Raw genomic sequence first — 15,829 nt, forward strand, 5'->3', positions numbered from 1 at the left:
AACACTTTCTTGAAATTATTATAAGGGATCATCTTACTTACTACCGTCGTTCTAAGAAAATAAGATGCAAAACATGATAAACATCACATGTAATCAAATAGTGACATGATATGGCCAATATCATTTTGCTCCTTTGATCTCCATCTTCGGGGCGCCATGATCATCTTCGTCACCGGCATGACACCATGATCTCCATCATCATGATCTCCATCATCGTGTCTTCATGAAGTTGTCACGCCAACGATTATTTCTACTTCTATGGCTAACGCGTTTAGCAATAAAGTAAAGTAATTTACATGGCGTTATTCAATGACACGCAGGTCATACAAAAAATAAAGACAACTCCTATGGCTCCTGCCGGTTGTCACACTCATCGACATGCAAGTCGTGATTCCTATTACAAGAATATGATCAATCTCATACATCACATATATCATTCATCACATCTTCTGGCCATATCACATCACAAGGCACATGCTGCAAAAACAAGTTAGACGTCCTCTAATTGTTGTTGCAAGTTTTTACGTGGCTTCTATAGGTTTCTAGCAAGAACGTTTCTTACCTACGTAAAACCACAACGTGATATGCCAATTTCTATTTACCCTTCATAAGGACCCTTTTCATCGAATCCGTTCTGACTAAAGTGGGAGAGACAGACACCCGCTAGCCACCTTATGCAACTAGTGCATGTCAGTCGGTGGAACCTGTCTCACGTAAGCGTACGTGTAAGGTCGGTCCGGGCCGCTTCATCCCACAATACCGCCGAAACAAGATAAGACTAGTAGTGGCAAGAAAAATTGACAACATCTACGCCCACAACTGCTTTGTGTTCTACTCGTGCATACTAACTACGCACAGGCCTGGCTCATGATGCCACTGTTGGGGATCGTAGCAGAATTTTAAAATTTCCTACGCATCACCAAGATTCATCTATGGAGTATACTAGTAACGAGGGGAAAGGAGTGCATCTACATACCCTTGTAGATCGCGAGCGGAAGCGTTCAAGTGAACGGGGTTGATGGAGTCGTATTCACCGATGACCGAGTGCCGAACGGACGGCACCTCCGCGTTCAACACACGTACGGAGCAGCGAAGTCTCCTCCTTCTTGATCCAGCAAGGGGGAAGGAGAGGTTGATGGAGATCCAGCAGCACGACGGCGTGGTGGTGGAAGTAGCGGGGATCCCCGCAGGGCTTCGCCAAGCGCAAGCGGGAGAGAGAAGTGTCACGGGAGGGAGAGGGAGGCGCCAGGGGCTAGGGTACAGCAGCCCTCCCTCCCCCCCTTTATATAGGCCCCCTTGGGGGGGCGCCGGCCCTGGGATCCCATCTATGGGGGGGGGGGGCGCAGGCCAAGGGGGGGAAACTTCCCCCCAAGCCAGGTGGGGTGCCCCCCACCCCCAGGGTTTCCAACCCTAGGCGCAGGGGAGGCCCATGGGGGGCGCCCCAGCCCACTAGGGGCTGGTTCCCCTCCCACTTCAGCCCATGGGGCCCTCCGGGACAGGTGGCCCCACCCGGTGGACCCCCGGGACCCTTCCGGTGGTCCCGGTACAATACCGATAACCCCCGAAACTTTCCCGGTGGCTGAAACTGGACTTCCTATATATAATTCTTCACCTCCGGACCATTCTGGAACTCCTCGTGACGTCCGGGATCTCATCCGGGACTCCGAACAACTTTCGGGTTTCCGCATACTAATATCTCTACAACCCTAGCGTCACCGAACCTTAAGTGTGTAGACCCTACGGGTTCGGGAGACATGCAGACATGACCGAGACGCCTCTCCGGTCAATAACCAACAGCGGGATCTGGATACCCATGTTGGCTCCCACATGTTCCACGATGATCTCATCGGATGAACCACGATGTCGAGGATTCAATCAATCCCGTATACAATTCCCTTTGTCAATCGGTACGTTACTTGCCCGAGATTCGATCGTCGGTATCCCAATACCTTGTTCAATCTCGTTACCGGCAAGTCACTTTACTCGTACCGTAATGCATGATCCCGTGACTAACTCCTTAGTCACATTGAGCTCATTATGATGATGCATTATCGAGTGGGCCCAGAGATACCTCTCCGTCATACGGAGTGACAAATCCCAGTCTCGATCCGTGCCAACCCAACAGGCACTTTCCGAGATACCTGTAGTGCACCTTTATAGTCACCCAGTTACGTTGTGACGTTTGGCACACCCAAAGCACTCCTACGGCATCCGGGAGTTGCACGATCTCATGGTCTAAGGAAATGATACTTGACATTGGAAAAGCTATAGCAAACGAACTACACGATCTTTGTGCTATGCTTAGGATTGGGTCTTGTCCATCACATCATTCTCCTAATGATGTGATTCCGTTATCAATGACATCCAATGTCCATAGTCAGGAAACCATGACTATCTGTTGATCAACGAGCTAGTCAACTAGAGGCTTACTAGGGACACGTTGTGGTCTATATATTCACACATGTATTACGATTTCCGGATAACACTATTATAGCATGAACAATAGACAATTATCATGAACAAAGAAATATAATAATAACCATTTATTATTGCCTCTAGGGCATATTTCCAACAATAATGCATTCATGTAACTTGAGTATGTTTTTCACGTGTATCATAAATTTCGAATTAGGTATAACATAATAATGACGTCGCAATAGAAGTCTAAAACCAAAGGCTCTATGGTTCATTACCCGGAGAAGAATATCATGAACCGGACAAAACACTTTTAATTAGGTCATTTGTACATATAAAAAATATATTAGAAAGAAGTAGGAGTTCTGTATCTAAATTGAACCCTTTACTAGTCGCGCAAAGGGCGCTCGCTCGCGACGTCCACGTCATCACATGGGCACTGTTCGTGGTAGCCAATGGCGAGAAAGATTCGTGCTGGCCAATTGAATGAGAGGGTCCTGAACGCGGTGGCCAACTGGAGGAACCTGAACGCTATAGAAAGGAAACCCGCACAGGCGACCTCTCTCTCGTTCCATCTTCTCCAGCCCCACGCCCCATCCCCTCCCTGCATCTCCGCCGCCGCCGCCGCCCCCCATATCCACCGCATGAGGGCTCGCCCGTCCGCGCCAGCGACGCGCCTCCACCATCCGGTCATCCCATCCTGGCTCCTCCGGCGTCGGACATCAGCCGCGTCTACTCCTCCACCGCTCCCTGCCCGCGGCCCGCCCCGCAAGAAGCCCCGCAGCTCTGCGTCCGCCGCCGCGGGCGGCAAGCCTCCCGTGATCGTCTACTACTGCCGTCGCTGCAAGAAGTCGCGGCTCGAGGAGCCACGGCCGTCCTCGCTGGCATCGCGGCAGCTGGTGGAGGAGGCGCTGGGCAGGGGCTCGTGGCGGAAGCGCCCGCTCACGAGCTGCTCAGCCTGGGGTCTGCCCCGCCTGCATTGGGCGCAGATAGAGACGGGGAGGAGCTGCTGGGGCGACGACAGCCGAGGCGCAGAGGGGGAGTGCAGAAGGAGAGCGCCGCTTCGATCCATCCTTCCCTGCCCTGAAGATCCAGTCTCAGCTAATGGCTGCGCTGCTCCCGCCCCACGACGAAGTCTGCGTCAAAATTGAAGAAGACGGCTTGGGGGCCATAGTCCCTGTGGACTTGTTCATCAATTCGTTCCCATTGGTGGAAGTTGACGGGTTCGAGGTGGCGCCCTGGTCAACAGGAAACGCGCACAACGCCGCCATAGCCGAGTTGTATGGAACGCCTCAAGTCTCTGCTCCACCAACGTCGCCTATTTGAGCTCTGTAGGTGCCAACACCCCTCCAGTCCCTCCTGAATAGCATCCTACCTCTCTCTTCCACTCCTATTTTTTTATTTAAGGGATGCCATGATTTAATGCCCAGAACCATCATCTTTGTTTGTGCAGATTCGTTTTTATATTTGCCTACAAGATGTTCCATGAAAATCACAAAAGCACCGGCTGCACCGCACCGGGTTTAGGCTCGTCAAGAAGGTGGCTGGAAGATAGTGGTAATCGACTTTATATACTACCCCTCCTGCAAGTTTACCCATGTCTTTTATTTTTGTTTATGTGATTAATTATTCATTCCTCTTAGTTGTTCATATATTCTGATGACGACTCATGTCGATATGTGCTTGCTTCGCAATGAAACTCTGCTCACGGCTTTAGCAACAAGGAACAGCCAACTAGAATACTTGTTCTCCGTGTAATTTTGACGCTGGCTTTGTCGCCAGTTGGAAATTCAGGGTGCCGATCCGTAGGCGTTTGTCGGTTTAGTGTGCAAGGTAAGTTCTTGACGACGTCTGTTCTGAGCATGTGTTTGTTTCATCACTATATGGAATGCAGCAAAACTGGGGCCTAAATTTTGATGGTGAATGCAGGTTTTCTGGCCCAAAGATGATGATTGGTACAAGGGTTCCATCACGGCCTACACGGAACTAACCAAGAATTCTGTATGCTTTCTATATACCTGGTTCTTATTTTTCTTATTCATGAAAAATTGTTGTGGCTGAGAGGATTGTCCTCAGTTAGATTTTAATTTTTTTTTCTGCATTTTCCTTACTAAAAGGCCTGTTATCTACCACTCTGTTTTCCATGTAATGTCTGCACTATGAAGAGTGCCATGTAAAATGTCGTGTAGTTGATATCTAAAGCTAAACGAACTGCAGGTGAAGTATGAAGACCTTACCCTAGCTAATGCAATGATAAATTTTTCATTTCATCTGAGGAAATGAAGTGCCTGAACCTGAAATTTGGATCATCTAACCTGGATATAAGAAGGGATACGATGAGCTACTTGCACTTGCTGTCAGATTTCATGACTACCAAGGTCTTGATCCAGGTAATATAGTGTGGGCTAAAATAACAGGTACAACTATGTCTTTTCCTTATGAGTGCCGATGCTTCTAGTTGTTAACTGCGATTAGATGCCAATGGTCCTTTCCATTTATTCTTTCTGCCATCACAAGTTTTATTGCATTGTTTATAGTCATTGTCCAGATTACTTTGAACTTTTACCGTGTGATACTTTATTTATTCTAGTGTTTATGGTAGTTTTGCATCAACTTACAACTTTATTAGATTTCTCGTGCACATCACATGTGTTAGATGGTTAACTGTCTCTTTTTACAGAAAATGCTTTCTAATGTTAAGCCCAGTATTGATTTATTATTTGACATTTTCGTATTCATCTCCTCAATTACCCGACATTAACTTGTTATTTGATCATTTAGTCCTATTTTCTCCACATTCCTACATTCCTAAAGTAAACAAGTGACATGGATTTCCCTTTTTGTTAAATTGTTTCATTCAGTTATGTGGTTGATTTGCCATCTTTCAGTGCACCCTTTTACCTGTAGGATTCTCGCTTTTCTCAGTGACTTGGAATTTGTTCTCGTGTAAAGAGCCTTGTGTGCCTCAACAGGTCATGCAATGTGGCCAGTTGTCATAGTGGACGAGTCAAATGCTCATGCTAGCCGGGCCCTGAAGTCAATTCGGTTTGATCAATCAATACTTGTTCAATTCTTTGGCACCCATGATTTTGCAAGGTTTGGTTTTGTGAAAAGATAATAGCATATATTTTTCTTTTTCTTTCGAAGCAGTACACTAAAGTTGTGTTTATACCTCAGGATTAAGTAGAAGCAGCCGGTGCCCTTTCTGAATGGCCTTCTTTCTTCCTTGCATCTCAAATGCAAGCAAACACGCTTCTCCGGAGGCTTAGAAAAAGCCAAGGAGTATGAGTCCAGAACCTCTTATATATTTTTAAGCAATAATTGTTTTTTTCCTGAATACACATCAGACTTGAGAGATTTTCTGTTATCTTGCATGATGCCCTATTGGTATGATACTAAAAAATATCGATTGTATAGGTTTCTCCTCGCACAAAAGCTTCCAGAAAATATGTTGCAACTTCGGAAATCCATTGAAAATGATGGTTCTGATGATAATGGCCAAGATGACACGATAGGCTCTTGTAATAATTTATCAGAAGAAAATGGAGAGGATGCTGAAATGACTCAGATAGAACTAGGAAATCTTCGTGTGAGCAACCTAGGTATGTTTGAGCAAATAGCACAGTAGCTCCCCCCCTCTAAATAGAGTAACCAGCGTTTAAAGATGAAAAAAATGATCTGGAAGCATGTCCATCCTACCCATTTCAAGGATGCCCTGTTTCTCACTTGAATCTTGGACTGCCCTTTTGAGCTACGATGCTGCCGCTTTATGCAAGTTTTCCTTGGTGGGAGACACAAGCAGACTTGGCACTTCTGGATAGTGGAATTATATCTGTTCCAGAGATATGGACATATGTTATACGTTCAATGATGATGCAGTTCATATTGCACTAGTGCCAATAATCCAAAACACTGATCTGTTTTAGTTTGTTCTTCCTACCCATAACCCTTTACAAGAAATAATTGATTTCCATTTACTCCCTCCATTCCAATTTATGTTGTGTCTTCATATTTTGTCATTTAACTTTATGTGCCATAAAATTATACCATTGAAACTCCATTTTGATTGTGTTTAATGTAGGCATAGAAGGTTTCCATCAGAGAAATCATTCTGAACATTACTTAAGATGACAGTCTATGCCTTAGAGCATATATGGAGCTCTTATTTGGCACATACATCTTCTGTTCATGTTGTTGTATATCTTCTGCTCACCCCTTTTCTTGGTGCTGGCTGAACTTTGCATGTTTATGTTTATATATGCATCTGCATTTCCTCCTTTGTTCGTTCTTCTTAGTGTATAACAAACCTGATTGTGCGAGTTTCTTTCCTGGCAGGATAGTATCTGATTCAGACCATTTCCATAACAAAATGCACATATGGCCTGAAGGGTATACTGCTTTCAGGAAGTTCGCATCGGTAAAAGGTATTTATTCAGCTCCAAACTGTCATCAAGCCTGCATGAAATTTGGTGTTCCATTTTGGAACAGTTTACTCTCATGAGTGGGTTTGTGCTGCTGTTACTGCAGTCCCTTGTCCCGATGGAAGACTTGGCTTCTTCAGTGAGCATGCTCCAATACTACACTACCATTCAACCTAGTGTGAGGTAATCTCGTTCTTCCTTGACGTGGGTGCATCTATGTAAGATATTCTTTTTGGTGCTTCCATGTTAGCTGATCTTCTGCCTGTGTAGTTGTTTTTGCCTTATGTCTTTATGTGTTGTGATTGTCCACATTGGCAGAGAGTTATGTCATTTGTGATTTGGATTGTGAGAGGTTAAAGTTGCATTGTTTTACAAGCTGAAGCTGGGGAATTTCGGGCTTTGTTTGATGGCGTTGCTCCTCTTCCGAGGAAGATACATTTAGAGACTCGGGAAGACATGAAAGCTGCGGCCAAATTGCAATGGTAATTGATTAACATTAAATGTCCAAAGCGCAATATCATCAGTAGTCAATAAGAGTAATTTGCTATCAGCATTAATTCATCCATGACTATGAGATATATTAACTCTTGAAAATGTTGAACTGGGTAGCATTTTTTGTGACTTATCAGTTTTGAAGGACAGCTAGAGACTATTGATTTTAAATCGTCGACACATGATTTGCTTTATAGAAACGATGTTTGGGTGCATTTCGCTTGGAGAGTTGTTGCCAGTTTTTGAATATGAATATTCTCACTAGCTAGCACATATTATAACACATCAAGTTGATTCCTATCAGTCAAATATAATCTTGTAGAGAAGTATGATAATATTCTAGAGCAATCTGGGTGCATGAACTAATACATGTTCTTGCGAAATGTTTACTTGTTTCTGTCTGGGAAAGAAAAAATTAATACATTATATATTCAGATGATTTTAGAAGAAGTACCACCTTGGTGAAATATCATATAACATTCTCTAGAAACATTTTCCTAATCCTACAATCAAAGCATGCTAATGGTTTATATTTTGTGTTGCTGCATGCTTAGTATCCTTTACTTTTGACCACATATTGCTCAATGATGGTACCCGAACAAAATCACATGTTATGAAAATGGTCGAGGGATACGAAACTGTACCGTTCAAGTCAAAATTTAATGAGTGGCCACCAACTCCTGATTTGAAATTGTCGTCTGAGGATGGAAGAGGCAAAGTTGCAGGTTGCTATCTACAAATTATAATGCTTAGTACTATGGATTGCTAGAAGGTTCATATCACACTAGTAGAAAAAGGGCCTATTGTCCCGGTTGGTAAGGGCCTTTTGTCCCGGTTTTTGAACCGGGACTAAAGGGTCGTTACTAATGCCCTAACCCTTTAGTCCTGGTTCTTACACGAACCGGGACAGATGGGCCTCCACGTGGCCGGTGCGGCGAGCCCAGGCAGGAGGGCCTTTGGTCCCGGTTGGTGGCACTAACCGGGACCAATAGGCATCCACGCGTCAGCATTTCAGGGGCTGGCGTTTTTGTTTTTTTTTTGAAGGGGGGGGGGGGTTGGGGGTTTTGGGGGGTTAATTTAGGTGTTTCATATATTGTGTTAGCTAGCTAATTAATAGAGAGAAGTGTCCTTTCTTGTCTCCGTGCTTGGTCGACGCTACGTATTATATACGTATGGAGAGGACTAGACACGCTAGCTAGTAAGCAAATGAAGGAAACTGTCGTGGAATTGTCACGGCAGATGTCCTCGAGCTAGGACTTAGTCATGGAGTCATCGCTACTAGGAAGCTTGAAGGGGTTAAGCGGGACAAGGAACACGAGGGTTTATACTGGTTCGGCCCCTTACGGTGAAGGTAAAAGCCTACGTCCAGTTTGCGGTGGTATTGATTAGGGTTTCGATGACCAGGGAGCTTAACTCCTATGCCTCGCTCTCGATGAGATTGTTCTTGTCCCTAAACCGCTGCCGGGTCCTCCCTTTATATAGGGAGGCTGACGACCAGCAGCTCTTAGAGTCCCGGCCGGCTCATAAGAGTGTCCGACTCGGACTCTCAACTATTCTTGCCTTACACTACAAGTTCTACCATAATAATGATTGTAACTACGGGCTTTTAAACCATATCCGGGTCTTAAGCCCATCTTCGGCCCACTGTCTTTAAGCCTGGCGTCGGGCTTCTGTCAATGACCATTAGAGTAACCCGGCCCCTCCTGGCAGGTGACTCCAAGGTCTATATCCTCAACATTAGGCCCCAGATTGATTTGAGCCGGCTCATATCAATCTTCAATTCCTTCGACAGAAAATCGCCGGCTTACAATTGTGTGAAGACCGTAACCCGGCGTGACGTCATCCTCTGGACTCCGGATAATCCGCCGTGACGTCATCTTCCATTAAGCCCGTTCTTTACTCCGCCAGATCCGCAACGGATCTTTACATTTACTGTCATCCCGAAAATCGAGGCGTTTCGTGAGGAGATAACCACGCCGTGGACTCCTTGATCCTCGCGCCCACTTATGAGCTCGCCCTTATAAATAGGCCGGCCCGACGGGCTTCTCTGCCACCCTTCTTCCTCCTCGCGCCACTGCTCCTCTACCCGAGCTCGAACTCTGCCGCCGTCGCCTCGCCCCCCGTCTTCGTCAACCTCGGCCGCTGCATCACCCTGACTTGGTCCAGACAAACGGCGGCAACCTCCGCTCCTCTTCAACATCAGTGAGTCCTTGCTACTCCATGGGGCAGATCCGCACTAGGGTTTCATCGTTATCCCTCTGTTCTTCGTAGTTCTTCGCGGGCCTCAGTAGATTTGATTTTTACTGCCTCCTTTTGATCTTAGATCTGCATAGAACTATTGCGGTGACTGTTTAGCACCCATTTTACATGCAAGCAGCTCTCTTTTTACTGCATAAGAACTTTGTTCGAGCCCAAGAACTCCCTCGCTTCTGTTTCTAGGTCTATAAACTTTTCTTTTGCCCGACCATTTTGATCCGAAATAGTTACTGCAATATGCGAAACCTATTTTACCACACTTAGTAAAAAAACGGCAACCATTGAATCACGGCGGTTTACATTTCCGGTTTAAAGAAACCACACGCCATAGAACTTTCCGGGTTAAAGAAAATCATGCTTCGTAGAATCCTCCGGCTTAGCTGTGATAAGGCCGTAGATAATCAATTTATTCTGAATGCCCCTGCGGCTTAAATAACCCGCTGTACTTAGGTATATACCATTAGTCTCCTTCATAAGCCGCCACCTTGACTTTGAGCTGTAGATTTCCTCCGGCTTATAATTAATCCGGACGTTTTCCTTTTTGTCATAGACTGCCGACTTTCACCATGCCTCCCAAAGCTCCCAAAGCCTCCATCACTTGCAACTGGATGAGGTCCAATGTCACCAGTGAGACACTAGCAGATTTTGTTAAGTCCGGATACCTGCCCAAGAAGGACGTCATGTCCTACCGTGCCCCCGAACCGTCAGAAGAGAGACCACAGCCAAAGGACGGGGAGGTAGTGATTTTTGCGGATCATATGAGCCGGGGCTTCGCACCGCCTGACTCAAAGTTTTTTAGAGACGTTCTAAACTTCTTCGACTTGCGGCCTCAGGACATAGGACCCAACTCAGTGTCCAACATCTGCAACTTCCAAGTATTCTGCGAAGTTTACCTTGGAGAAGAACCTAGTCTGCTGCTCTTCAGAGAGCTTTTTTACTTGAACCGTCAGAATGAGTGCGCCAATGGGCCAAGTCTGGAGTTAGGTGGCATCTCCATCGAGCGGCGTAGGGACTGCCTTTTCCCTTACGCAGAGCCGCCCAGCCACCCCAAGGACTGGAATCTGACGTGGTTTTACTGCCAAGACACGTCGCCGGCTAACGAGAGTCCGTTGCCCGGCTTTCGCCCCTCGCGTCTGGAGCCGACTCACCCACTATCAGACAAGCTGACTCAAGTGGAGCGCCAACCTCTGCTCCCCACCATCAACAAGATCAAGGCTCTCCTGGGCAATGGTCTGAATGGAATTAATCTGGTCCGGGTCTGGATATCGTGGCGGGTGATCCCATTGAGCCGCCGCCCCGGCTTAATGTGCGAGTACACAAGACGAAAGGATGACCCCCAGAGACACAGCCGCAATGATCTTCCAGAAGACGTTGCAGAAGATATGACCAAGGCTCTTCTGAACGAGAGCCTGGCAGACTGCGGGAGGACCGGGTTAGCCCCCTTCTGCAAGACCAACCCAGCCCCAGCGGTAAGCCACTGACTTTAACATTTTATCTTCTTCTCCATATAACCTTCATCTGAACCGTTTTAAGGATTCATCATTGTATTTTTCAGGCTGATGACAAGTTCTGGCGGGTCAAGTATGACCATGACGCCGCCAAAAAGGCCAGAAAGGCAAAGGAAGCCGCCAAGAAAGCCGCTCCCCGTAAGAAGGGAAGTAGGCCCACTGCTTCGGAGCTGTTGCAGCTGAGTGACAGCTACGAGTCTGAGGTAATTCCTAAACCTGTAAGCTCTTGTTATACTTGTTGCTTTAGTTCTGTCCGCCTTATCAATGTTGTTTATCAACAGGAGGACACCGGAGCCAGTAACCCGGTGGTTGAAGAGGTAACAATACTTTCCTCCGACTCGGAGCCCTTGCCACGGCTGAAAACCCGAAGAGTAACCCGGAAAGTAAGCTTTTCCCATCCTTTAGCTTACCAAGATCCTCAATTTATTTTGAAGCGACAGGTTCATGAAAGCCGGCGGCATACCCGGACCAACAAGGACGCTGACCTCTCCTCCGGGTTACCTGATGCATCAAGGAAACGTCGGACCGAGGTGACCACAAAATTGTACCCTTTTCATCCTTTTGCGGGTGTTATACGCCAACCGCTTAATTCCTCTGATTCAAATTATCAGGAGACTTCCCCTTCTTCCGGCGACTCTATGCAGTCGAATTTGCCAACTTTCAAGACCGTGCCCGGGTAATGATAACCCTCTTATATTTGTTCTGGTCTTTGCTCATACTTTTTATACTAACCTTTGTTGTTCTTTCAGTGCCCAGGCAAAGCTCACCAAGAGGGCGAAGAAAACCAAGTCGGCCGGAGAGCCCGATTTGCTTGAGCCAGAGGTGACGGTACAAGAACCGCCAGCTGCCTCCGCCCCCGAAGCCACCACTCCAATGGACACGGCACCTGTAGAAGCTTCTGCTGACCCGGAGGCCTCCGGCTCGGCTCAACCAACAAATGACCCGGACGTGGAAATCACCCGGACCGAATTTGTTGAGCCGGGGAGGCCTACGGCACTGGCCAAGTGCTCTGCCAAGGGGGAAGTACTGCAGCCCCACCGGGTCAGTCTGGATCTAACTGACTACGCCAATCTGAGCATCGGAGAGCTCGTCTCCGGCTACGTCAACCAAGTGCACAAGAGCCGGGACGCAGAGGTTGCCATGGTGACCCAGATCCAGCAGAAATCTGAGGTATTATCCTTCTGTCCTCTTAGTTACTTTTTCCATGCTAGCCCTCAAGCCAACGACTTAGGATTGAATATGCTGTAGACTGAAGTTCCAGCTTAGCCAATTAAACCGGTAATTTGTAGATAAGAACCTTCTATACACATTAGCCCCCAAGTGCCAAGTGTCTTTGCTTGGAAAATACTTGGGACTTATCTTCCGGCTTACTCGCATGAACCGGAAAGTTGTAAATAGAAACATTGAACATGCATTAGCCCCCAAGTGCCAAGAGTCTTTGCTTGGAAAACACTTGGGACTTGAAATTTGTATAGCAATTGTTCATGCTATAACCCAGACATTTATACAGGCTGTTGGCAAGAAGCTTGAGGCTGACCTTGCCGATCTTAAGAACCGGCTGAAGATGCAAGAGATGGAGACCCGGAAGGCAAATGCCAAGTTCGTGCCCAGCATCGCCTCACAAGAGAAGCTGAAGACAGAGTTTGACGCTGAACGAAAAGCGTGGGCCGAAGGAAAGGCCGCATTGGTGAACCGGGCTGATCAGGCGGAGAGGGCCCTGTCAGAGAAGACGGCCAAACTCTCTGGCTTAAAGCGCCAAGTGTCTCAAATGGTTGCTGCAATCTTCGGTAAGTCACCCGCCGGCTTTCATCCAGTTTAAAATTTTAACGCCTCATATCTCACCCTGGTCGGCGGCTTGTCCTGCTCTATGAATCAGGTTCCAGAAGTGCCAACCTCAACCAAAGCGTGGTAACCAAGCTAAAGGCCGTGTACACCCTGGTGGAGCAACTCTACACCGGGTCACAACGTGCCTTAGCTGTGGTAGCCTTATCCAACGAGGTGCCGACTCACTTGGCGGAGGTTCTTCGTCGACTCGCCGTCCTGCCGCAACGTATCCAAGAGCTGCGACGGGCCTCTGCGAGATCCGGAGCGATCGCCGCTCTGAGCCGGGCCAAGGCTTTCCTACCGGAGCTAGACCCGGCAGACATCGCCCTCGGCTATCCAAGTCTGAAGGAAGATGGCACGGCTTTCGACCAAAAGGACTTCGCCTCCTGCGTGAAGATCGTGCGCCCGGTGGCGACTCTTATTGGCAACGATACGGATCTGACCAAGTACCAGCCGGGTTATAACGCAGAAAATCAGTGGATTCCAACCCCTCGCTATGAAGCTCTGAGTTTAATTCCGCCGGCTCGTCAGCACACCTTTGCCCCAGAGATTGACCTGGCCGGGTTAATTGACGAGGAAGCCCAATTCGGGGCGCTGAGCGGCATCAACTGGAAGTCGTCGACTTTCCAGACCTTGGGGACAGCCGGAGGAGAAGAAAGGAATGAGCCGGAGACTTCCACCCAGCAAGTGTCTTAGCTTCTGCAGCCGGCTTACCAAACAATGTTCCACCCTTTTGGACTCAATGAGTCTTTGTAATAGAGTAGGACCAATACTTTTATCCTTGCCGTGCCATCGTGCACGCCTTGAATGTTAAAGTCTGATGAAGTTGTCTCCTTTATGTTTCTCCGGGTCATAATCAATCCTTTGTTTTCCTTAATCTCAAAGTAGCTGTCTTTAATTATCCTGCATAGAAGGGCAAATCACAAGTTTCGAGGCGGCTTACCGCCCTGAGAATCATAAGTCTTAGATATATAACCCGGAATATGAATCAAAAAGGACTGAGCTCCAATTATATCCTTAATGCAGCCGTAATATCATACTTAGCGGCCTGCAAGCATACTTCTGGTTTCGATAACCCGAGTAATAAGGTTGGCACCTCAATTCCGGTTTACCTGTCTTAATAACACCCATTGTGTCCAACTATCGCTGGAAATCAAAGTTTAAACCGGCCAAGTAAGACCCGGCCATACACACCTTGAAATGATCAGAAGAACCCTATAATGAAACAAAAGAACTTAGGAGCTTCCGGTTCGAATACGACCAGAGACCCGGCCCAAAGGGGTTATGCTAAGATTCGAATACGATCATACAGCCCCCAGTGGGTGTGGCGATGCCAATCAAGAGGGTATCGACAACTATGTTCTCTTTGGTTCGAATACGACCCATGTTTGAACAGGAAGCCCCCAAGTGATTTTAAGAATTGTTTAACGACGCTGATTCGAATACGATCCACGTCGGTTCCCAAAGGGGTGAAACCATGATTCAAATATGATCAAGGAAAACTCCCCAATGAGCTCGGCACTTTGCCAATCAAATGGGTATCGACAGCTATGTTCTCTTTGGTTCGAATACGACCCATGTTTGAACAGGAAGCCCCCAAGTGACCTTATTGCTTACGGCTAGATTCGAATACGATCATAAGCCGGATCCTCCTTTAAGTCAGCATGTAACCTTGCAATGAAAACAACACGTGCATATTTGGAGGAAAAAAAGGGACAGATGTCCTGCTTTATCGCTTATCATAATATATACATGGCTGAGAGAAATATGTGCATCACGAGAGCTGGTGGCTCAAGTGTAGTAAGGCCGAAGCTGAGCTATGTTCCACGGACGACGGGTCTCTTCCTCCGACTTACGTGAATCCTTATGCTCCCGGATGTCAATGAGGTAATATGACCCGTTGTGCAAGTTCTTGCTGACCACAAAGGGTCCTTCCCAAGGCGGGGAGAGCTTGTGCGCCTCTGTTTGATCCTGGATGAGCCGGAGCACGAGATCGCCTTCCTGGAAGACCCGAGTTTTAACCCGGCGACTATGATAACGGCGCAGGTCTTGTTGGTAAATCGCGGAGCGAGCTGCGGCCACATCACGCTGTTCGTCCAACAAGTCAAGAGCATCTTGGCGCGCCTGTTCATTGTCCGCCTCGACATAAGCCACCACTCGAGGTGAGTCATGACGGATGTCACTGGGGAGGACGGCCTCTGCCCCATAAACCATGAAGAAAGGCGTGAAGCCTGTAGACCTGTTAGGAGTAGTGTTGATGCTCCATAACACGGAGGGCAGCTCCTCCACCCAACAACCCGGCGTCCGTTGCAAAGGGACCAAAAGCCGGGGCTTGATGCCCTTCAGAATCTCCTGATTAGCTCTCTCAGCTTGGCCATTGTATTGAGGATGAGCAACTGAGGAAACATCAAGCCGGATATGCTCTCGTTGACAAAACTCTTCCATGACGCCCTTGGATAGATTGGTGCCATTGTCAGTTATAATGCTGTGCGGAAAGCCAAAGCGAAAAATCACCTTTTTCATAAATTGAACCGCCGTGGCTGCATCGCACTTGCTAACTGGCTCAGCTTCCACCCACTTTGTGAATTTGTCAACTGCCACCAAGAGGTGGGTCTTCTTATCCTTGGACCTTTTAAAAGGCCCAACCATATCAAGCCCCCAGACCGCAAAGGGCCAAGTGATTGGGATCATCCTCAGCTCCTGAGCCGGCACATGAGCCCGTCGTGAGAACCTCTGGCAACCATCACATTTATTGACCAAGTCCTCCGCATCAGCATGAGCCGTCAGCCAATAAAAACCATGGCGAAAAGCCTTGGCCACAAGAGAATTTGAGCCGGCGTGATGGCCACAATCCCCTTCATGGATCTCACGCAAGATTTCTTGACCTTCCTCAGGGGAGACACAACGCTGAAA

The 15,829-nt window shown here is 47.5% G+C and overlaps 1 protein-coding gene and 1 long non-coding RNA gene across 5 annotated transcripts; both read left to right on the plus strand.

The window, feature by feature from the left end:
- The first annotated feature begins 3,006 nt into the window (after positions 1–3,006).
- On the plus strand, positions 3,007–7,457 carry LOC109745873 (uncharacterized). 4 transcript variants are annotated; one of them, XR_012189422.1, is made up of 11 exons: positions 3,007–3,746; positions 3,869–3,972; positions 4,059–4,248; positions 4,345–4,416; positions 4,633–4,805; positions 5,388–5,511; positions 5,593–5,697; positions 5,833–6,017; positions 6,751–6,839; positions 6,943–7,019; positions 7,155–7,457. It is a non-coding gene; the product is annotated as an uncharacterized lncRNA (long non-coding RNA). The 4 variants fall into 4 exon arrangements; XR_012189421.1 differs by having other exon boundaries at positions 6,751–7,019; XR_012189424.1 differs by lacking the exon at positions 5,833–6,017.
- A 979-nt stretch (positions 7,458–8,436) lies between these two features.
- LOC123494841 (uncharacterized) lies at positions 8,437–14,569 on the plus strand. The gene is made up of 8 exons (XM_045231295.2): positions 8,437–11,053; positions 11,140–11,295; positions 11,374–11,409; positions 11,533–11,622; positions 11,704–11,768; positions 11,842–12,262; positions 12,603–12,879; positions 12,969–14,569. Exons 1-8 carry the CDS (start codon positions 10,151–10,153, stop codon positions 13,610–13,612), a joined length of 2,592 nt encoding a protein of 863 aa, XP_045087230.2. The 5' UTR covers positions 8,437–10,150; the 3' UTR covers positions 13,613–14,569.
- Positions 14,570–15,829: the final 1,260 nt, after the last annotated feature.

Source organism: Aegilops tauschii, chromosome 7 (genome assembly GCF_002575655.3).
Source record: "Aegilops tauschii subsp. strangulata cultivar AL8/78 chromosome 7, Aet v6.0, whole genome shotgun sequence".
Lineage (NCBI taxonomy): Eukaryota > Viridiplantae > Streptophyta > Magnoliopsida > Poales > Poaceae > Aegilops > Aegilops tauschii.

Excerpts from the sequence above, each read along its gene's own strand:
- LOC123494841 (XM_045231295.2), top strand. The coding sequence starts at position 10,151 with ATGCCTCCCAAAGCTCCCAAAGCCTCCATCACTTGCAACTGGATGAGG. Across the intron at positions 11,410-11,532 it reads GTAACCCGGTGGTTGAAGAG|GTTCATGAAAGCCGGCGGCA; the intron begins GTAACAATACTT and ends TTGAAGCGACAG. Across the intron at positions 12,880-12,968 it reads AATGGTTGCTGCAATCTTCG|GTTCCAGAAGTGCCAACCTC; the intron begins GTAAGTCACCCG and ends TCTATGAATCAG.